The sequence below is a fragment of the Falco biarmicus genome, chromosome 3, assembly GCF_023638135.1.
Source record: "Falco biarmicus isolate bFalBia1 chromosome 3, bFalBia1.pri, whole genome shotgun sequence".
Taxonomy (NCBI): Eukaryota; Metazoa; Chordata; class Aves; order Falconiformes; family Falconidae; genus Falco; species Falco biarmicus.
The window spans coordinates 108,465,132-108,487,258 of record NC_079290.1 but is presented as its reverse complement, the minus strand read 5'-3'; the positions used below and the strand labels follow the sequence as shown (position 1 = coordinate 108,487,258).

The window sequence follows — 22,127 nt, the reverse complement described above, 5'->3', positions numbered from 1 at the left end:
CATGGGATCCAAGGTACCTGCCCTGGGGACAAGAGGCACTCAGAGGAACATGGCAGGGACAGCCTGCTGAGAGCCTTGATCTCAGTGCAGGCTGGTCCCATCCCATTAACTTCCCAGCTCTTCTGCACCTCAAGCCTGCCACGTGCTAGTTCACATCCTTCAGATGCAATATTCTGCATTGCTCACACCAGGGCATTGTAAACCTGCTTTCCATTAGCAAGTAACTCTGAAGCAGCGGCCAGGCTCCAAGCTGAAGGCTCAGTGATGATCGGCTGCTCCCTCCACATGAAGAAGGGCTCTCCTGTCTGTCATCTGTCGCACCAGGGGAGGTTTAGATGGGATATTAAGGAAAATTCCTTCACTGAAAGGGTGGTGAAGCCCTGGCGCAGGCTAACCAGGGAGGTGGTGGAGTCACCATCCCTGGAGGTGTCTAAAAACCACATGGATGCGGCGCTCAGGGACATGGTTTGGAGGTGGGCTTGGCAGTGCTGGGGTAATGGTTGGACTTGATGGGCTTAAAGGTCTTTTCCAACCTAAATGATTCTGTGATTCTATGATCCTCCCAGACAGATGCTCAGGTTACTCCAGAAGAGAAGGGCTGCTGTAATTTGGAATGACTAAGCATGATCCGTATGGAGCTAAGAATGTAGTAATTCTGCTGGACCCCGAAGTCACTGGGCAGTAAAGTTCCTTCCTTCTGCAAGCGTGCACTGCTTTTAAATCACAAAGGAAACTCTGCATCAATTGTAAGACAACATACGACACAGAGCTGGCCCTGCTCTGCGGGGATCTGAACTCTGGGGTGTGTTTGACCTAGAGGATTGGCTCCACAGATGAACTTCACCAGACTTCAGGATGATGCTCTGATCTGGAAGCATGCCTCACGTTGAAAGCTGGAGAGGGACTTTTTACAAGGGCACATAGTCATAGGACAAGGGGAAATGGCATTAAACTGAAAAAGGGTAGATTTACATTAGATATTAGGAATACATTCTTTACTGTGAGGGTGGTGAGGCACTGGCACAGGTTGCCCAGAGCAGCTGTGGGTGCCCCATCCCTGGAAGTGTTCAGGCCAGGCTGGACGGTGTTTTGAGCAACCTGGTCTAGTGGAAGGTGTCCCTGCCCGTGGCAGGGGCGTGGAACGAGATGATCTCTAAGGTCCCGTTCAACTCAAACTGTTCTATGATTCTGCACTGTCCAGCTTTAACTATGAGCTGGCAATAGGATGAAGACATCTGGTTGACAACAGAGCAACCAAATGATAGTGTAGCACGGTGCCAGCCAACAGCACCACACAAACCAGATCCTTTCCTCTGCCCTCCAGTACCTCTTCTGCTCCAAGCTTCCGCAGTTGTGCAAAGCTTGCAGTTCTGATTCTAGTGCACATAGAGAGGTGCAATGGAAGTTGAAGAAGCTGAAGACCAACCTGGTTAAGACAAGTACTCACTCTTTCACGAAATTGTGCAGCTGCTGCCGGACTGACCTCTGAGCCTGGTCAAACAGGATCTGAAAGAAAAGAAAGGGAAAAGAATATCAAACAGTGTGGCAACATGGAAACATTGAGGAGTCAGAAAATCCATGAACACTCTCTAGGGGATTCAGAGTGAGGGACTCCAGGGCTTAGCGCTGTCCGTTATTTGATCGCTATATAACGGATAACAGCTTTTCTCTGTAGCTACAGCACTCCGTTACTCGAGCAGAATTCCTGCACTGCAGGTTCCACAGCCTGTGCCAGGGCTCTGCATAGCACAGAGAGACCTATGCCACCAACACACCTTCCTAAGAGGAGTGTTTGTAGGAGCAGCTGCCTTCACAGTCCCTACTCTCTCTCTCCACAGCCTCGCATTTCTCCTTTTGCCAGAGGAGGGCACTGCCAGCTCAAGGCTACTTCGGGCAAAGAAACGGGAGCGATCGCTGGAGGTGCTTCACAGCCTGATGGTACATCACACCGATGATGTACGCTGAAGGTATGTCACACACACTGATGAACTTGGGTGAGAGATCCAAGCACACAATATAAAGAGAAGCTTCGTTTTTACAAGTCTTTTAAATTTTACTCTCCTGCCTGTGCTTCACAAATAAATGGCCCCAAGCCCATCACTCTACACCCTCTGTCCATCTCATCTCCAGTCCTCCCATCTTTAAGAGGTGTTTTCCCCCTACTGCTGTGTCTGCTCGGCTTCCTCCCATCCATCTGATGGGCACGATTACTAACAACTCCGTATTTCACAGGATGACACAGCATTTGGGCTAACAGGCACCAGATGGCGAGAGGCTTGCAGACCACATAGCGACTGCAGCAGGATGTACGTATCGTCCCAGGGTTACAGAGAAAAGCCACTGGCACCACGGCAGCCAGCAAAAGTGGCCCACAAAGAACGGATGGGGCTCCATTTCATTCCACCATCAGGAACACATGGCCTGGGCACTGGCCCAAAACTTAGTGATGCCCTGAAATATCACAGTGCTGGGCTCCGGCATCACTACAGCTGTTCGGCATGAACAACCCTGGCTGATTTGCTCCTATTTAATACTGTGTCCTAAGCAGCCAATTTAACCTCGAGAGGTCCTGGAACACACAACGGGAACTGTGTCTGTGTTCCTGAGGATTCAACCATCATTTCCCAGTCCAGCATTGGCCTTGCCTTCTCTCCTGAAACGTCAAAAGCCCTTTCGGAGGAGGCTTTGAGCCCACCATGTGAGGGACTGTTCTCAACCAGGGAGCGAGAGGCAGACACAGGACTAGGTTGAGGCAACTTTTCTCAGCGAGCAGACTGTACAAAGCCCTTTGGATCAAAACAAACAGCTTTTTCAGTTTGCCTTTTTTCCCCTCCTCCTTGTGGCAAGCCTGGATTTCCCAGTGGGAGCTTTTTGGGCAGCTTCCCTTGACACCCCAGCCACCACCTCTCCTGTCCCTCTCTGGCCACCTTCTCCGCTTCACTACACAGTTCAGGTAAGACCCAGAAGCAGTGAGCACCTCTGGGTCTCCCAGCTTTTCCAGGAAGCAGGAAACATCATCTGATCATCAGAACACTGACAGTGCAAAAGAGCTGGCATTGCCTAAAGCAGCAGCTTTTTGTGAGGAGGTGGTGGGTTAACCTTGCCTGGTTGCCAGGTGCCCACCAAGCAAGACAGTGCCTCCTCAGCAAGACAAGGGGAGAAAATCAGATGAAAAAGCTCATGGGTTGAGATAAGTACAGGGACATCGCTCACAAGTCACCATCACAGGCAAAACAAACTTGGCTGGGGGAAGATGGATTTAATTAATTGCCAATTATGAATAGAGGATAGTGAGATACAAGAACAAAACTAAAACTGCTTCCTCTCACTATAGCATGGTTAGGATTCCCAGCCTGAGCAGTACTCTGTCCATGACACTAAGATCCTGGCAGGCACTGCAGAGATCTGACATGGGATACACATCATGCCCCACAGTAATCTACTCGCAAAAACACCCCGGTTCCTTCCTGACCCTTCCTTCCAGTGCCAACAGACTCGTACAGGCACAGATGTCCTCCCTACCGAAGATCTCCTGCTAGGAGATAAGCCAGTCATGCTTTGGACGCTGCACAGGTGTACTGCTCCAAGCAGAATGCCAAGCACCCTGCGAGGACGCGGCAGCGCTGGCTGCAGAGCCTCGAACGCGTTCATTGTGTGTATCGCTGCAGCCAAGGACAGAGCAAGAAACATGCCAGGACTAGCTGAGTATAAACAGCCACGAACGGCGTCTAAATATGAACAGATGCAAAGCAAGGGGGGAAGAAAGAAAACCCCAAGACCACCCAGCTTTGTGTTTTTACCAGTGTAAATTATTTACTGCTCTTGGCATCCAGTCGCTCTCTCCAACAGCAGTCCAAGAGGCGTTGGGCTGCAACTTTTTCCAAGGAGCAGCTTCCCCAAGTGATGTTTGGGCATGGACAGTGTTTCCCTGCACTCGTGATACCATGCGGGGATAGGCAAGCAGCAAGAAAGCCATCTGCTTCCCACCTGCACCTACACCTGGCAGGTTTCCATTACTGGTTTCCGCCAGGGTGACCCATTTGTTAAGGATCAGGGAAAGGAAGGGACACTATCAGGTCACACTCAGCACTGCAGACAAGTACTCTGGGACGTTCTGGGGAAGAATGGATTGCAGGGTACATAAAAATCAAACCACACAGCTCAGGAACAGGGCTTCCTCAGCTTGGTAAGTAGCAAATCTGGGCTACACAAAGCTACAACACGGACAGGCACCGGTGTGATTGAAGAGCTCCACAGAAATGCAGGCTGCTCCCTGTTGGGTGATGACAAGCAGATACCACACCAGGCAGTGCTAGTGTGGGGCACCTACCTCCACCTTACCATTCCTGCCTGGAAAAACCACCTCCTAGCTGGTGCCTTCAAGTACTGCACTGAAAGAAGCAAGCAAAAATCTGCTGAGCACCCAGGTCCACAGGAAAAACGGAGAAAGGTACCAGACCAGGCAGATCATCCTGGAAGTAGGATACTGCCCTCGCTCTTTTGTGGAAGCAAGAAAGGCTCTGCTCACCAGTGCCTAGCTGGAAAAAAAAAATCAGATGCTTTGAACAGGGCAAGTGAAGCATCTACAGAAGGTCTCTGCCTCTAGCAGGGAGGCACTCTCCCAGCACAGTGCTGCCAGGCATCCGTGCGATGCTTGGCAAAGCATGGGCTTGTTCTCCGGCTGCCTAGGAAGAATTAACTAAGGATCCAGTCCAGGTCTAAAAACCAGAGCTCATAAAACTGCTCCTTACTGAAGCTGTTTGCTGAGAGGGTGATCTCGCGGTGATCATGAGCAGTATTCCTATGCCTGTGGTACAAGGACCTTTCCATGTGGAATTTTAATGTGAAAGTATCTGTATCAGAACAGGAACCTGCACAAATGAGGAAAACAGGCCATATATATATATATATATGCATATATATGTATATCTCCGTCTCCGGCTCTATCCATACTCCTCTCCCCTGCTCTGGTTATCCATGCATTGAGCCCCACAGCACTCTGATGGTGCCCTTCCTTCCAGCCTGAGCTGATTTATATAGTGCAAGCCTGGGGCAGGGAATGCCAAGTGGTTTTGAGAGGATATCGGTAATGAAAATGCTTTTCCCTGAGAAGCATCCTATGATACCAGCATTATTTTTATTACTTTTTCATTAATTTTGCCAGGCAAGATCACCAGGGGAATATTTTCAAGTGTGTCCTCCATTCAATTTTCAACGCAAAATAAATAAAGCTTTAAGAGGTAGAGTTTCAAATAAAAACTCATCCCTTGGCTTTTCCTCCTTTCCCAGACATACTTGGAACAAATAATTCATTTTAAGATTTTCCAGACCAAATATCACCCCACCCTCGCCCTTAGCTTGCACCAAGACATGGGAAGTCCTGCCTATGACTCACCCACATCTGGCCTGAGGAGGGTCAGCGTGATAGAAGGGAGTTAACGCAGCTCTCACCCAACAGCAGCAAAAGGCTAGATCCTGTATTTCACTTTCCCAGCATGGGCTTCCGAGGCAGCTGCATCAACCCAAACCCACCTTTGACAGGGGGCTTAGGAATTTCCCTACGAAATAAAGCAAGTTCAGCGGCCCAGGATGTTATTCCTTGAACTGCAAGCCCAAGATACATCAGAGATCCAAAGGGATGCCACTGCTGCAGCACTCCCACATGACCCCCTCCAGCACTTACAAGAGAAGAGTAGAGAACCCACCAGGCTGCAAAGCAAAGTAGAAGCTAAAAAAGAAGTGAAATTGCCTGGCTGTGAACTGCTGCTCTCAGCACTTACACGCATGGAGCTCAGAAGTAGGACACCACAGCTGCTCATGGGAGCAGTGCTTGAGTAGAGATTAAAGGTGCATCTGTGGTGGGAATTCGTCAGGGAGCAGCAGAGGCCGTTGGACCAGGAGCCGAAGAGGAATAACGCAGGGCAGGGGCTTCACGAGCTGAGGTTCCACCCCACCAAAAAAGAAGGGCAGGTTCAGAGACGGTGGCCATATTCCACCAAGATCATCAGTGAAGTCTGTGGTGATGAATCACGTCCAAGGCCAGGCTGGGACGTCAGTCCACGTATCAGGGTCAGGCCCAGAGATTGCCAGGCAGATCCCTAACAAGGCAGGTCCAGCATCATGCTGGAAAAATCAGTTTCTAAGTCGGGATCACCACGGTGCATGGTTGGGTATGGCTGAGCTGGAGACCTGTGCTCCTACAGCACAGCTCAAACCAAGGCTGAAGGCCTCAGGCAGAGCTCCAACGGAGTGCCGGGGGCTGGAGGGTATGGGTGGAGGCGGCAGTGAAGCTGGTGCAGGCTGTTAAGGTCTACTAGAGAGCCATAGCCCAAGATGAGCTCAAGATCACAAAGGGAGTCAGCCCTTCTCCTGCAGCAGCTGGCCCCAGATGACGAGACGCAGGGTGTGGAGCTTCCATGCAGCTGCCTGACACATGGCCAAGGGCAGCTCTCCCTTCCCCAGCTCCTCGATTCACCACCCCGGCCACAGCGGTCAGGAGCTGGGTGAGTCACTGCTCCACACTTACCTCCCTCATGGCCAGTCTGGAGGCCCCGTTCTCATCGACGTCCCCTGGAACAGTCTGGGGGACTGGTTTGTGTTGCATTTCAATGAGCATTGGTTGGTTGGTGGTCTGGGAATCAGAGTCTGATCCTCTTAGCCAGTCTTGGGAATGCTGTCCCATCAGCAGTCTCCCACAGAGTGTGGCTGCGAGACGAGGCAGCTACAGCCAGGCTGGCAGGGCCACCTGCCCAGGTACACAGGTACAGGTACAGGTACAGGTACAGGTACAGGCTGCCTGCCCAGGTACAGGTACAGGTGCAGGTGCAGGTGCAGGCACAGGTACGGGCTGCCTGCCCAGGTACAGCTGCAGGAACAAGTACAGGTGCAGGTACAGGTACAGGCACAGGCTGCCTGCCCAGGTACAGGTGCAGGTACAAGTACAGGTACAGGTACAGGCTGCCTGCCCAGGAACAGGTACATGTACAGGTACATGTACAGGTACAGGCTGCCTGCCCAGGTACAGGTGCAGGTACAGGCACAGGCTGCCTGCCCAGGTACAGGTACAGGTACAGGTACAGGTACAGGTACAGGTACAGGTACAGGTACAGGTACAGGCTGTCCACCCAAGTACTGCTTGCTCAGGTACAGGCTGCCCTGTCAGCTCTCCCTCTGCATCTGCTGGGGATCAGAAGTGACCCCGTAACAAACCCACAATCTCCGCGTGACCCCCCGTCAGACACCCTGCTCCCCAGAGACCACCCATTCCGTCACTGGTGGGACGGCAGTGCCTTTGGCAGCCTGCCCTGGCCTCTCCTCCTCCCCTCCCCAGCGCCCTGTCCTGCTGCAGGGTGGCAAAGGGGTTTCTCCGAGACCTGGGTGCTTACTTGTCCTACGGCATGTCTAAGCAAGCTGCTGTTAGGGTGTGCCTGGCAGAGCTTTGGAAAGAGCACGGAAACACCGCTTCAGCTGCTCAAGTAACAAAATAAAACGCAACACTGACAGCACACTGTACATTTTTCCCTGCTTTCATATTCCTACAGTTTATTTCTCTTTCACTGCAGCTCCTACCTGATTATAATAACCTAAGGCGCAGGAGGGCCAGCCAGAATTCAAGCATCCTTTGTTTGGCAGGAGATGCTTAAATGACTTTTATTCCTGCCTGGCTATATGATTTGGTCCTACATCTCTTGAGGAATGGCCCGCCAGATAAATGGCACCCACGAATGGCATTCCACCCGTGATGCCTTTGTAATACAGCTCACTTGAGGATCTGGAAAACAAGCTGACAACACTACTTCTACTACACATTGGATGTCAGCACATCCTAACTTGGGAACCAAGCTGATGCCGAGTCGCACAAAAAGCTCAAGAGCTCCAGTTTGTGCTTAGATTAAAGGACATTTGTTCCCGCCCCTTACATATTACTGAAGCGGATTGTCGCCCCTAACTGGAGAGCAGATATTCTGGGAACTGACAAAAACCTAGTCTTCCTGAAACGCAGAATGCAGCACTGAGCTGGACCGGTATCAAACCGCAAGGGCAGCAGCTCCCTTAAGTCTTTTAGACCACTCTAATGTCATTGCACTAGGACACAACGGCAAAACTCGTGAAGCCACGGGATGACAGAAAGCACCTCCCCTGCCAGATGGTAGTTCTGCATCCACAAACGATGCCCCTTGCTGGGGTAGCCTGATGCACCTGGACCCTTCCCAAGCTCTGTCAGAAAATGCAGGTGGTCCACCCAGCCCTGTGGAGACTAGGCAGCGTGGAAGCACTCTCCACTTTCGCTTCCTTCTTCCATCCCCCTGAACTCCACCACTACCCTCCACCCACCACATCTGCCATCTGCCTCACTGACTCATCACAGCTTGGGTGGTTTTTCTTCTTGTCAGCAGGAAACGCTTCCTGGCTCGCTCGGCATAGCTACATCTCCCCTGCAAGCTGCTGCTGCTCCTGCTGGAGGATTCCTGTGACGTAGCTACAGTGATTTACGGCAGACAGGAAAGCTTAAGACTTAAGGAAGCTCAACACAGCACTGCCTGGAGTAGGGCTGATGAGGGCAATGTTAATGTTACATCTCCTGAGCTGCAAGTACTGGGTGCTGCTGAAGATGCACTTAATGGGCTCGAGCCAGAGCAACCCTGTCACAACAGCACTTCCACTTGCATGCTTCCACTTATCTTCCTGATCGCACAGAGGGAACTGCATGCTTGGGAAAAAGCCTTGATGTGTGAATGTGACAAGGCTGTGCTGCAGATCCTGGTGTTTCTTTCCAAGGGCAACAGGCTGGTGGGAAAACTGTTCGCCATTCTTTGACAGAGCCAGGGGTTATTGCATCCCCATATTCACTGCCTCCCACTCTTGTATAACCTGCAGTCTCTCCTTCCTTGGAGAGGAAGCTGTCCCTTGGAAGTGGGTGCTGACAGCTTTGAACTATCTATAAGTTGTACATCGCTCAATCTGGACAGCTAGTCAGCACCAAGAAGCTGGCATGGAGCATATCCAGTTGTCTCGGCTTTAGAAGTCCATGGAGAGGATTACCCTGCCTTCACAAGAGCTGATTAGGTACGTGACTGCACTAGAAAAAACTGTACCTAAAAGCAGGGCAGGGAACTCTGACCTAATCAGAATTTTGCAGGAATAAAATCCACTTCAAGTCTAGGGTTTAACAGTCTTTGGCAACGGGGTTAAAAAAATATGTGAGCTTTTGCACTGCTGTAATTCCAAACACCACTGCCTAGCATTATAGTATAAATCCAATAGCCCATAATTATCATCTACCTCTCCAGAACCGATGGTAACTTTACACTCCTTTATCTGTGAGGAAACCTTGTTACACTCCTGCACTTACATTCATCAGATTCTGTAAAAAGCAGGAAAGGTGGTTTTCTCACATATGACGGCCTGGCAGATTGCTACACCTTTCAATCTGTTTCTTGTTTTAGGGAGGGTGATAAGGAGGAAGGAAGGAGGCAAAAACCACACAGGTTTTGGAGCTGCCAGCACAGCATCTGTCTGCAGACAAGCAAGGAGTGTTTCCAGCACAGAAGAGTACTTTGGCAAGCCACAGTCAAAATTTATTACTCCAGTGTGGCATGTAGTGAGGAGGGGGGGTCACAGGGGAGACTTCAGGTCTGCGAGCAAAATTCCAGTTCATGCCACTCAGGCTCCTGTGAAATGGAATGGTTCACTCTGGTGAGCTGTGCAAGGCTCAGGCATCCCTGTCTGCCACCCACTGCTCAGAGGTCGCTGGAAACTTGTTCCCTGTTGCAGCACAATCAGACTAGTAGACTGCAACAAGGCTTGCCACCCTGCAGCCTCTAACCAGTGCAGGGAAGGTCCCCTGATGAGATGCTTCAGATGGGCCCCGTGCTGCAAAGGCTGCAGCGTTTCTTTTAGAAGTTTCTGCAGAATATCAGCCCATTCTGGTTTTTGGCACAGGCTCCTGGCCACAGGTAGGGGAACGACAGAACAGAACAATACAAATAATGGGGCAGACCACAACATTTATTGGAGGGAAGTGCTCTGGCATACTGCAGTGTTTACACAGTGAGGAGATGACCCCCTACTTCCTCAGGATCTCAGGTACAAGGAATTTTTCACGAGTAAGATTTCATTTTCACTTGGGAAGTGCAAGCTAACACTGCAAAGTTGTCCAGGTGCCTCTGTTTCACTGAGTCCAGTGGTACTGGGAGTACGAAATACCTCTGAGACCCTGCACCTCTGCCCTGCGTGTGTTTGGTAAAGAGCCAATTACCCTAAACACTGTACCTTTACAAGTATTAGAGGTAACAGCTGATGCTTTTAAATTCGTAGCACAACTGACAACTGCAAGACTAGAGTCCATAAGGAAAAGTGGGGCATTTTGCTTTTGGAACACAGGCAGGAGTCACAATCATTTCTCATCGGGTATTTTCCCCCTGCACAAACTGAAATTTTAGGTCTAGGATGCCTTAACCCTTAGATACCTAATGTAGCAACAGTACAACTGAGGTCAGGACACTGAACTGCTGTTAGAAAAGATGGGTACAGGAATTCTGTGGACCTACACACTGCCATGACTGTTAGGAGAGAGGAATGACAGCCCCCTGAAGCAGAATGCAATATTCATCGAGACACGGTACGGTCACCAAGAGGAATACATGCACAGCATCCTGCCTCGAATCTGATCCTGAGGTGACATGGCAGCCAGCAGGACCTTGGCTTTTCTGCTGATGCTGCTGTCAACATCTGCAGCTGCAGTGATGCCTCAAGAGGTCAGCATTGTAACATCAGTAGGAAGCTCTTTTTCAAGCCACTAAGCATACGCTTCTGAACAGAACATCCTAGGAAGCCAATTTCCCAAGACACTGGAAGGCCATTTTCCCTAGGCAGCAAGCAAAATCAGCATCCCAGCTAAGCAGTTGGCACGTTAGGGAAATACATCCTCTGGAGCTGCCAGGGCAGTGCTTTTCCAGCTCACTAGCCAAATCACACAACCAGCTAGAGCCATTAGTCCCTTGACCTCTTACTCAATCATAATTACCTACATTGGTTCATTTGAGCCATCTGACCTCTCTTGTCTCCCCTACAAAGCCATCCCCAGTAAAAGAGCTGCCCAAGCAAGCCAGGTTGAGCAGTCACCACAACCGGCCACAGCCAGGAGCCCAAGCTTCTTCAATACCTAACGGGGAGAGGCAGTCACCTCCAGAGCACAGCTGAGAAGCCTCGGACCACAGCTTCATGAACCTTTTCAGCTGGCACAAGCCAGCACTGCAGTCAAGAGTTCCCTGTCTTTGTGTGGTTGCATCGTGAAATGGCTTTAACTAAGCTAAAAAACCCGGCTAGTCTGGACGCAGCCCAGTGTGTGTGACCCTGAGCCACACTAGGGAGGGATGACAAGGGTGCTGGAAAATGTTAAAAATGGAGAGAAGGGAAGAGGGGTGGCAGGACTGCCTCTCTCTGCTGGCTGGAAAAGGTCAAGAAACTGCTCAGGCTAAAGGAACTCCTGAGGGACACCAGCCTCCGAAGTGGCAACTCACCCCTAAGGTGTGAGCACTTTCTGCACCGCTCCACTTGGTTCTGCAATGGTCCCACAGCTTTATAATTTCATTGCTTTCCTTTCTCTCCCCGAGCCAAAGCAAGAAGCACAGATCTGAACAGGGAAGGGACTGCAGAATTGCTCCCTGCACCATTAGCTGAAGCAGCCTGTGGACTGTGGCTGAAATCCTCCACGCTGTTCCCCATGGAGCAGTGCTGCTCTCTCTCAATATGTCTTAGAAATTTCATTATCAGACAGGAGTCCGACAGTGTTTCCAGTTATAACAGTGTAATTTGTGTGGCTGAAGAGAATTTGAATCCCAGCACCTTTAATCTCACAGTATTAAAACTGTCCTCTTTTCCCTCTGCCTGTCTACCTTTCCTTGGTTTCATCCCTTTCTACAGTTTGGGCAAAAATTCTACTACCTGGGGTATTGATTCATCTTTTGGACAATCCTGGTATTTACCTGGCAATGAATTAGCAGAGCTTCTGTTAGTCGTTAAGGCTGTGTGTCCTCCCAATAGCCCCTCAGAGACAGGAATGCACTTGAAATGCTTTTTGCAGATATGGAAGCTGAGACATAAATGTACAATAGTCCAGATCCATAAAGGTATGGAGGTTTCTAACTTCTATGCATGCTTTGACATGAGTAAGTCATTAGCCCAAATGCATGTGGTTAAGAGCAAAAAAAAAAAAGGCAGAGAACACTGATTCCAGCTCTTCTGAACTCAACTCTCTCTTTTGTCATCTGTCCTCTAAAGTTGCGTTGAGTGATTCTTTTTCCTCCTTGTGCATTAAAAGGAAGGTGGGAATGCTCTGGAGCTCAGTGTGCTCATTTACATTCAAGCAGGTTTTATGCTTGGATTTTGCTGAACTAGAATCAGGACATCACTGGGCCCCGTACTTTAGCAATAAAACTATAGAACAAGCTTTTCCAACCGATCTTTTGGGGATATTTTCCCTTCTTTTTAACTTGTTCCAGTTGTACATACTGTCCTGGCCGCATTCCTAGAGTAAGCACTGACAACTGTTTCATAGCTGAGATCCTCAGACACCGACGAGCCAAGATACACATACACGCACACGCAGAGGCACACACAAAGGAGACAGCAGAAGGCACTAAAAATAACTCAGCGAAATGAACAGCCGCCGGAGCGGGCTCGGGATGCAGCAGTCATTCCCAAGCCTTTTCCTGGAGAGGGACTCACGCTGCTGTGCACCAAGGGAGGAGGGTGCTCTCCCAGGGCTGAGGGGAGGGAGGATTTAAGCACTGTCTCCCCTTGCACATGCTTTGAGAAGCCCCGAGTCACACGTAGCGGGGAGCTCAGCCCTGCTGACCGGGGTGGGGTGCAGGGGAAGGGTTAGACCACATCAGCTGGGAATGTGACGGCTCTGGGAAGGGTCCTGCTGATGATGAGTTGGCTGAGGCAAGAGCAATCCCAGAAGTGGCACTTTTGGCAGGGAGCGGGGATCCAGGGGAAGCTGCACAGCTGGCGCAGCAGAGCTTGCGGACAGAATTCTGCATCTAGAGGTTTCTGGCTGGGACTGCTTCCTCACGGCTGGGCTGCACGCACTCCTCAGCCCAGCCCCTATCAGTGCAGCTGTGATGTGAGCCCTGGTATGGAGGGGTAGCTTCTCAAGGGTTCATATGCTCCTTGGCAGAAAGACCTTCCAATTGCTGAGGGAATTTGAGCAGCATCAGACAATCAGTGTTTGACTTTCTCTGCTTCGAAACAAACACACCTTTTCTCTGCTGCTCACGCTTGTTTCATTCACTCTCTCCCCACCAACAACATTGCTGTACAGCTGTCTGTTCCCAACTACTAACAGTCCTAGGAGAGCTGTGTGTGCAATACCTCTTTTCCCTGACATTTTTTACTAGGAAACAGTCGTCCCATCTGCTTCATGAAATAATTAAATGGACCTGATGCAGCCTCTTTTCCAGCTGCATGTGGCTAACTTGCGTCCCAAAAGCAAGCATCGCGCCTAATGTACTTTGACAGGGGCTTCATGGTATAAAAGTGGGTCAGTCCAGTGCTGACACTCTGAAGCTTCCTTCACTTCAAAGCACTTGTGCTTTAAGCTCCTACTGAGTTACAGACTTAAAACTGTGGGTCTGGCATGGAGCCATCAAGCACGAAGAACCTTATTCTTCTACGAGGTTTACAGATGCCATGGCTGGGATGTTTGGGATGGAGAAAGGGCAGATTCTAACCCCTTGGGCTCTGTTAATGAGACACGGGCAGCTCAGCAGAATAGCCATTGTCTGGGCATTTCCCTCCTTTCATCTCATTGTACTGTTAATATGTCCTGTGTTAGCCTTAAACACAGAGCTGCACACAACTCACTGAGTCTTCTCCCAGCATCAACTGACCACAGCAGTCCGGCCAGTTTGATTCACTCACAGCCTTGCTGGTGTCCGAACATCACAGATTTGAATGCCAAGCTTCAGAGGTATTCCACATCTGCAGCAACAAGGTTACACATGCAGGCTGTTAACAGCCAGGGTCTGAGTTGCCAGAGCGCCTCAGGACCCTGTCTGCCCTCCCTACAAAAACCTGCGTTATCCGAAAAGAAGAACAAGGCATCTGGAGTGCGGGACCTTCATGAGCTCTCCTCTTCCTCTGATGAAGAAGTCTCTAACCTCATCCTTCTACATACTTCTTGTACATCTCTGCTCTGAAATGAGCCAAAAGGCACCCATGCAACAGTACACACCCTTTCACCGAGTGGCACCTCCTCTGTAAGCCTGTGGAAATCCGATTTCCTAGCACACATGATGCATCAGGGCTGATCATGGTGAGTACACACTCACAGCTCATACAGTTCAATACTGTTGCAAGAGGCAACAATAACCCGCAGCCCTTTGCTGCTCTCTTGGCTACATGATGTGCAGGGACTGGAACCCAAGAGACAGTCCATTCACGGACCCCACCTTCGTGCAGTGGCAAGTAAGCCAAAGACCGGAGACCTTTCATCAGTGCTTCAAGAAAGAAGTTGCCATCAGCACACAAAAAGACAAGAGGAAGAGGCATCTTACCATATGATAGTTAATCATTTCCTGCAGGCTGTCTCCAAATTTGTCGAGGCACTCCTGCAAAAAAAGGTAAAGAGAACTGGCAGTGAATAGAAGCAGCTGCCCTTCATTCCCAGGGGTTCAACGGCTGAGAGAGATTCTCATTTAAGCCACTGAGGAGCCACTCCACCATTTGGCAAGGTGGCATTTCAGAAATGCCTGACAGTGAAGCCATAGGCTCCCTGTCCTTTCCAGTTTAGTGCTGAAATCAACATGTCAGCTGTCGCTTGTGTAGGCTGGTTACCCGTGCTTCCTAAATAACTCATGCTTACTGACCTAGATTCCAACAACCTTGCCAGCACTGTGGCTTCTTAAAAGTCCAGTTCTCCCTGCAAACAATGAATCTCACTCTGACCTTTCAGTATTGCGTATCAGATGGTCTCTACATTCCTCCAAAATTAAAATTCCATACTAAACAGCTACTTAAACAGTACAAGGGTCTTGGACATACGGTCCATTCGCGGTATCAGGAAGATTAAGACTGCCCAGCCCTCAGTGTGTCCCATGCTCCATCCCCCAGGATGACTTACCGAAATCATTTCATCCTTCTTGCACTGCTGTGACAAGTCCCGGACTCCGCTGACAAAGTGCTTGTTCGTGGTGATGTAGGCTTTGCCTGCTTCTATCATCCCGCTGCATAGCTTTACCAGCTGCGCAAGGAGAGAGGCGTGAGCTGACCACATCAGACCCAACTGCAGCCAGGCAGGTTTTAATCTGCACCAACCCCACAGCCCAAGACCTTTAGAACCGGAGCCATTCGTGTTCCTGGTGTGGCTACATTAGCAATCCTGCCTGCACATGGCAGAAACAGGGATGCAAATCCCACTTCTCCGGTACGTCATGCTGTCAGGGTTTCGCTTGTCACTTAAGAACAACAGTTGCAGGCTGTCCCCTGAGGACAGATGAATCAGGGCAGCCCATTTTTTCCAGTGGGTTTCTACTGCTCGTTCTATCCTGAGGCATCAGGACTGCAATAAAAGGAACCTGATTACACAGACTGACTGGGGAGAGGTAAGACTCCTTGGTGCTGGGTGGAAGTGAAAAGCTGTCTAGAATCTCCCTGCTGGGAGCGTACTGCTCTTTGGGATTGTCAAGTCTCTGAACCCAGCTGGCTGTTCTGTATACTTGTAGAGCCTTGTTTTGCTCTTCCCTTGGAATGAAGGGAGCCAGCATTCAGCACTCTGATGGTTTTGTATCGTGTTTTCCTTAAACCAACTGACCAGGACTGTTTAAGCTGTGCCTGCTGCATGCAGCCAGGGAAAAAAAAATCAATGTTCCCTCACACGCAGGTTAAACCATCAGGATTTAGATACCTATGAATCAATTCCCACCATTCTGCAGCCCTGGGAAACTTTGCTGAGACACTGTAAGGGATCACAGTGTGTCTCTCTGGACTGCACGTGACTTAGCGCAGTCTTTCTGATGGACCTGGAAAGAGCTTTGTTTGGAGAAACGTTAACAACTTTAAGCAAGCTACACACGCTCCGATTCTCACCCCCAGCCTTCTCAGAGTGAAGTTAACACTGAAGTCACCTGGAACTTGCAGCAAAATGGGCCAGCTTCCTCATTTTGGAATTAGTTTGCTGCAGCAGAGGCATACATCTCCAGACAGCCTTTATCCACTTCTGATAATTTAACAGCTGCAGGGAACATTCCCAGACTTCCTAGCCACAGCAAAGTGCCTTAGCATGCCTGGAACTGGCTGTAAAGATGGGAGCATTAGCTTAGCCAGAGTTCCTGGCCATTAGCCTATCTCCTTTCAGCCAAAGCTCCTTGTAAAAGGTTACACTAAACAACTTAAGATAAATCCATAAACCAAAGGCCCAAGGGATCTGCAACAGTAACAGCTGGCCACTGAGTAAAAAATTTTAATATTTTGGTTGGTTGGTTTTTGTTTATATCATCACTGTTCTAGGCTTTTCAACTAAGTTGAAAACTTCAGCTGCTGATAACAAACAACACTTGGATCTGAAGTTTTCCATTCTCAAAATCCAAGAGCTTTTTAGGGATATTAATCTTACTAATGAAAAATGGCTTTAGAAATTTTTCCCCATCAACCAGCCTCACCTACAGGCTGGGAATGAGCAGCTCTCAAGTCTGGCTCGATACCAAAGCCCCACTGAAGCATGATGTGCTGGTTTTGGCCTTGGTGCTCATTTATTTATGTAGCCACAAGGCTTTGGGGTCTAATCTATATGCATGTTTTGCAGAACAAGCTGGCTTGCCTCTATCTGCAGTTTTGTAAAAATATATCTGAGTATATCTGAATGTATAAATATATATGTAATACAAATATACAAATATAAATATCATCACACGTGGTATATCTGTGTATATGTAGTATATACAGTCTTCACTCTTTCACACTCTCATCCTCTCCTGTCCACGTAACTTGACAGAAGAGCATTGGATGCTAGCAGGCTATCCCGTCCAAGCCCAGAGAAGAAAAGCAAACAGATGCAGTTCCTGTCACATCTGGAGCCCAGACGTACACTAGGCATTTGGACAGATCCTCTGGAAAGGAAATCCAGCCTATTCTGCAACGTGGCGGTTTCTAGCATACCTCTGTGCAAACACTTGTGGCCAAGGCTGTGTAGTAGCTGAAGGCCATTCGGCACAAGCACACTCCCAAGGGGAGCAATGATGACTTTGCTGGTGGAGCACAGGGCAGAATGAAGGAAATCCCCCTGAAACAGAACCAAGCCCAAATCTCTTGTTCCCTTGAATGAATCATTGACACCACCCTTTACCTCCATTTCAAACAGGTGTGAAAAAGTTAACTGTTTATCAGCTAGGTGCTCAGCGGCACAGAAAAAGGCAGAGAAACAGTCAGTCCTCGCCAGCTTGCTGCTCTTTAAGAACTAGTCATGACAGTTATTTGGGTACTACTGAACGACATTTACACCAAGCCCTGAAAAGGCTGCCCTGGGCTTCCACCCAGCCTGGACACGGGAGGGGAGCTGCGCCATCCAAGGCTGATTTTTCAGGGGGGTGACCGAACCTTGTCCCAAGTTACCCTCAGAGAATTAATTTGAACTCCAGCCTCACTTGCCTGATAAGCCTGTTGCTGACAGTAACTGAGCCAGCATTTTGCATGACCACTCATGTCTGCAACAGGCAGGGAAAATGATGTATGCAAACAGAATGAAATGTTGGCCCACTCTGCACTTCCAGAATATCACCCCATAACTGCTGTCAGGGGAAGACCAAAATTGCATGAGACTATTGTTTTAAATGCAGTCCTCACCCAAAGGAGCTCAAATCAATTTGCAACAAAGCACTAACAATAAAAAGCTGAGAGCTCTGAACAGCTCTTGTACTTCCAGCCTACTCTCCTCGCTCCAGGATTGTTCCTCACACCAAGTTGTCTAACTACAGGGGGCACTGGCAGCAGCAGTGCTAGAATCGGAGCGAGTTTCTCCCCACGCTTTTTCTTTAGAGCCTTAGTTTAGAGGAAAACAGATAACCTAAACCCCTCTGCAGCTTTCACCAGTGAGACTAGTTAGCTTGTGCAGATCACCATTTCAAGCAGCTTGATTAGTAAATAGGTTTTATAGGACACAGCTTTGCCTAGGGCTTGTGACTTCAACAAAGCCCGTTTCTACATCAGACGCAGGAGTTTTATCCCTTGCTGGCTTTGGGAAATCTCGCAGACAAAAAGCCAGCAGCTCTTCTGGCTCCTCTTCTTCATTTTACACTGTTCTTGCTTAGAAACAACTTGGCTGGTGGCTCAGACATCAACAGGAGTGGGGGTGGAAAAGCCGCCTTCCAACATAAAGCCTCTGACTTAGACCCAAACTACCAACTGGATGTAAAGAATCGCCAGCATAAATGCAAAATGGCCAAACTGGTCCCTGAGAGGAAACTTCCAGCGTCAGATTGCAGCTGTGGTGCACAGCCTGGCTGAACATCAGACAGCAACCACCACCATCAGTCTGAATCTGGTCCCTTGTTTACCTGCCAACGTCTCCTTACACCCCTGAGCTGACGCAGCGGTGTGTGGACTGGTAAGGGCTCCGACCCCACACAGCTTAATATCACAAGCAAGATGGTGGAGAGGGGAAACAGCACCGAAATAACTTGCCAGAGCAGGAGAAGCAGTGTCAGTCCCCTGAGTTCCAGGGGCAGCACAAGAAGGCCATCATCCAGCATTGGGAGCCCACCTGGACCTCTTGTCCTGACTCCTTTGGCAGTCACGAAGGAGCCCTGACAGGTCCCTTTCAGCAGAGGGACACGTGGCCCTGCGGACAAGCCCAGTGTCCGACACATCAGTTTCCTGACAGCCTGAGATGGGCTCACTTTTTAGAGGAGACTGCTGGGGCCAAACTCCTAAGCAGGAACTCATCAGCCCCTCTTCAAACCAATGCACCAAGCTGCCCCACCTTACCTTGTCAAGCTTTGCCTCTATCTCCACCACATCTGTTTCCACTTCATCAATGGTTGCCCTGTAACGACAACAGCGAAAAAAAATAATTGATTGATTGCTTTTGATGACTGGGAGAGAAGCCAGGAGGTCCCGGATGACTGAAGATCAGAGGGACTAAGGCATGTGTGCTGGTGGTGGACAGGAGGAGGGATTCACGCTTCCCACTTTGGAGTTCCCCGCTGCTATGTAAACTCAGGACTGACTGACTCGGGAGAAGGATCGCACCTCATCAGGAATAAATTCCACAGGGCTGGGAAAAGAGACAGATATTATGCTATCTTCTGTCAGCGGCATGGGGAAATTCAGGTGTGCTGTGGCAGCCACACGCAGCAAACTCATTTAGTGGCCTTGTTCTGATTCTGCAGGCAACGTTGTTAATTGGCAGTAATGCCAACTGACACAGAAATAACCACTGTTACACCTTAGCTATCCAGTTGCATCCATCAACAACACAAATTGCTTACTTCAGTACCACCAAAAAACATTTTCTAGGCTATAACTGTGCCTGAAGTGCAGCCACATGGCAAATTATGTCTTTTTCACCTTAGGAACCATCACTCAAGCAGAAACACATCTTGGTCCTTTTGCGGTTGAACACCTTAAATCCCTTTCACACATGTGGGTCTTTGCTTGCATACGGATAAATCCGCTCCACGATTATCTGATCTGTTTTCCTTCCACATCACTGGACAGATATGACAGTAAGAGGCTATTAGAATCCAGCTGCAAAGGTCACCGGGCCTCCCTCACAAAATGAAATATTAACGTGACATCAGTCATTTCCAAGAGGCATTCCCGGGCTGAGGCACGTGGTATGAAATGCCTTTTTGGAGGCTGAAGTCCGACAGTAAGCCCTGTAAACCTGAGAGCATTCCCTTGCAGAGCTGCTCACTGCTGTATGATGTCTACACTTGGACGGTCGTTTCTTTAACCACACACCTGGAAAGGTGCTAAGCCCCACACCACCCTTCTGCACCAAGGATATGCAATCCAAATGTCACTGCAAAGAGCTTCTTAAGTTGGTGGGCTTGTAATTTATGTTGGTTCCTGAAATATTACACTCGGGCTTTAAAAACATCCGGCACTGAACATGTGCCAGCTGAAAGAATAGGAGGGGAGAGATGTGACTTAAAGCCCCGTGAATCCATACTGCTATCTCAGCAAAAGGACAGGGCACCCACAAACCAAAGGGAGCAGCAAAAGTCCTGGAGGAACCATTACCATACGTAGTAACTCCGTGCCGCTCAGGCTCTTGGTGTCTTCAGCGAATAAGGGAATGATGAAGATAGTGACTGTCTTCGCTAAGGGACAGGTTTGTAAGAGAAGGAAGGATAAATTTAAGAAGCAAGCCCAACAGGTCACAAAGCTGGGGTCTAAATCTAAATTTCTGCCAAGCTGAGGAAGGGTTCAGGCCAACAACATGGTACTTGTATGCACCTTACAAAGACTACACATAACCAAAGCAGCACAGCGCACTCAGTAACATCTATTCTAAGCATTCTTCAACGGGAACAGGCATAATATTTTACACAGGTGAGTGCAGTCTCCATCTGTAAGCTATGAGACCACCAACGTTTGCTACAGTCCTGTGTAATCTGGGTGGAGCATGGAGGAGAGTCTATCCTCACACAGCACTGGCCTCAAAGAACGTGAGTCTCGTCTTGATGAATCTAAATTGGCTGCATATTCAAGAACCATGATGGAACAGCTGGAACTTTCCTCCAGATACTCCTGTCTTCCCCTTCCACTTCTCTCTTGCTCCCAGATGATATCATTTACAAGCAGAGGAGTCTCTCCTCCATCAACGCCCCTTTCCATTAAAAATTCCTTCTAGTCTGTGGTTTGACCATGCTGCTCCCAGCCAGGGAGGGCAGAAGGGGGATGCTGGACACTTAAAGGCCACTTGTGACTCCACTGCTGCCCTTTCCTCATCTGGTTTCTTATAATGCGTGACTCCGAAGAAGAAAAAGGGGTAGGTTTACTGTTACTAAATGAGCTGCGATGTTCTTCAGCACCGAAACCCTGCCAGTGCTGTGCGAGGAAAGGATGTGTCCCTCCTCCCTCCATCCAAGAACTCTTGATGTCATCTCAGCAAACAATACTCCCTACATCTTAACGTAAGCAGAACATCAAATCCAGAGGAAACAGGCTAGGTTATTCATCACCACTATATATGGCAGAAGACAGCCTGGAATCTGCTTTCATCCAAAAATACAGTACGCAAGAAAATACAACTACTGCCTGCAACTGGCTCCTCCACTTCCCGCCATGCGAGGACAAATAATACTTATAAAAAAGCTGGCTGCCTGCTGAGCACTTTAAATGAAGGACATTTGTTACACCTTCCCTTGCCCCACACATCACTTCTTTCTCCCTAGGCCCTTAATAACCAGACAGCCTTCTCCTTGCCGGGACACCCGGCGTAAAAGATGGTGAGGCTGGAACTTCAGACAGAGATTTCACCGACACTCTCCATCTCAAGCCAGCCCTAGCAAGCAAAACAGGAGGGCAGCCGAGCACTCTGCTTCTGCAGGGAGCAAGCCCTCGGCTCTCTGAAGTTGCAGTAATACAGCGTGGCTGCTCGGGAGTGTGCTTGATCCCTGGCCTCCTCCCGTATCTGCAAGGAAGCTGGCAAGAAACCAGGGCAGAGCAGGCAAGACAGCAAGAAAATCTTCATGTTCCAATTGACCTTTTTCATCTGCAGTTCCTTAAAACTGTAGATAGCTAGAGACTAAATCTGCAGCCACCATGGTGGGAGCAAGTCTTAACGTATAGGTCGTATTTGTGTAGGAATTCACTGAGACAACTCCCCGGCAAGGAATACTTCTGTGCAGAGTCCCAACTTCGCTGCAGTTGCAGGGCTCTCAGTTTCCCTTATGCAAAGGAAGGGAACCGGTTGCTGCAGGTTTACAAGCAAGTATAGTTTTCTATAATAACAGCAGAAACACCAAGTATAGTGCTTTTTTTTTTTTTTGCACTTTTGCGTTTTCAGGAACAAGCTCTGTCTTGGAATGATGCTGTAATGCTAGCCTTTGCTTTCTGCAAATAGCTCTCTGTCCCACCACAGGCACTTGGAAAAGAAGGAAACGCAGTAAGGACATTAT

At 49.2% G+C, this 22,127-nt stretch overlaps 1 protein-coding gene across 6 annotated transcripts in view; it reads right to left on the bottom strand.

Annotated features, from left to right (window-relative positions):
• ACAP3 (ArfGAP with coiled-coil, ankyrin repeat and PH domains 3) overlaps window positions 1-22,127 on the bottom strand; it is a 96,748-nt gene that overhangs the window by 36,405 nt on the left and 38,216 nt on the right. For all 6 annotated transcript variants that reach the window (XM_056333491.1, XM_056333494.1, XM_056333496.1 and 3 more), the window contains exons 2-5: window positions 18,985-19,042; window positions 15,128-15,247; window positions 14,562-14,615; window positions 1,448-1,506 (exon numbers count right to left, since the gene is read on the bottom strand). In XM_056333491.1, coding sequence (XP_056189466.1) covers window positions 1,448-1,506; window positions 14,562-14,615; window positions 15,128-15,247; window positions 18,985-19,042 — 291 coding nt within the window. The remainder of the gene's footprint in view (window positions 1-1,447; window positions 1,507-14,561; window positions 14,616-15,127; window positions 15,248-18,984; window positions 19,043-22,127) is intronic.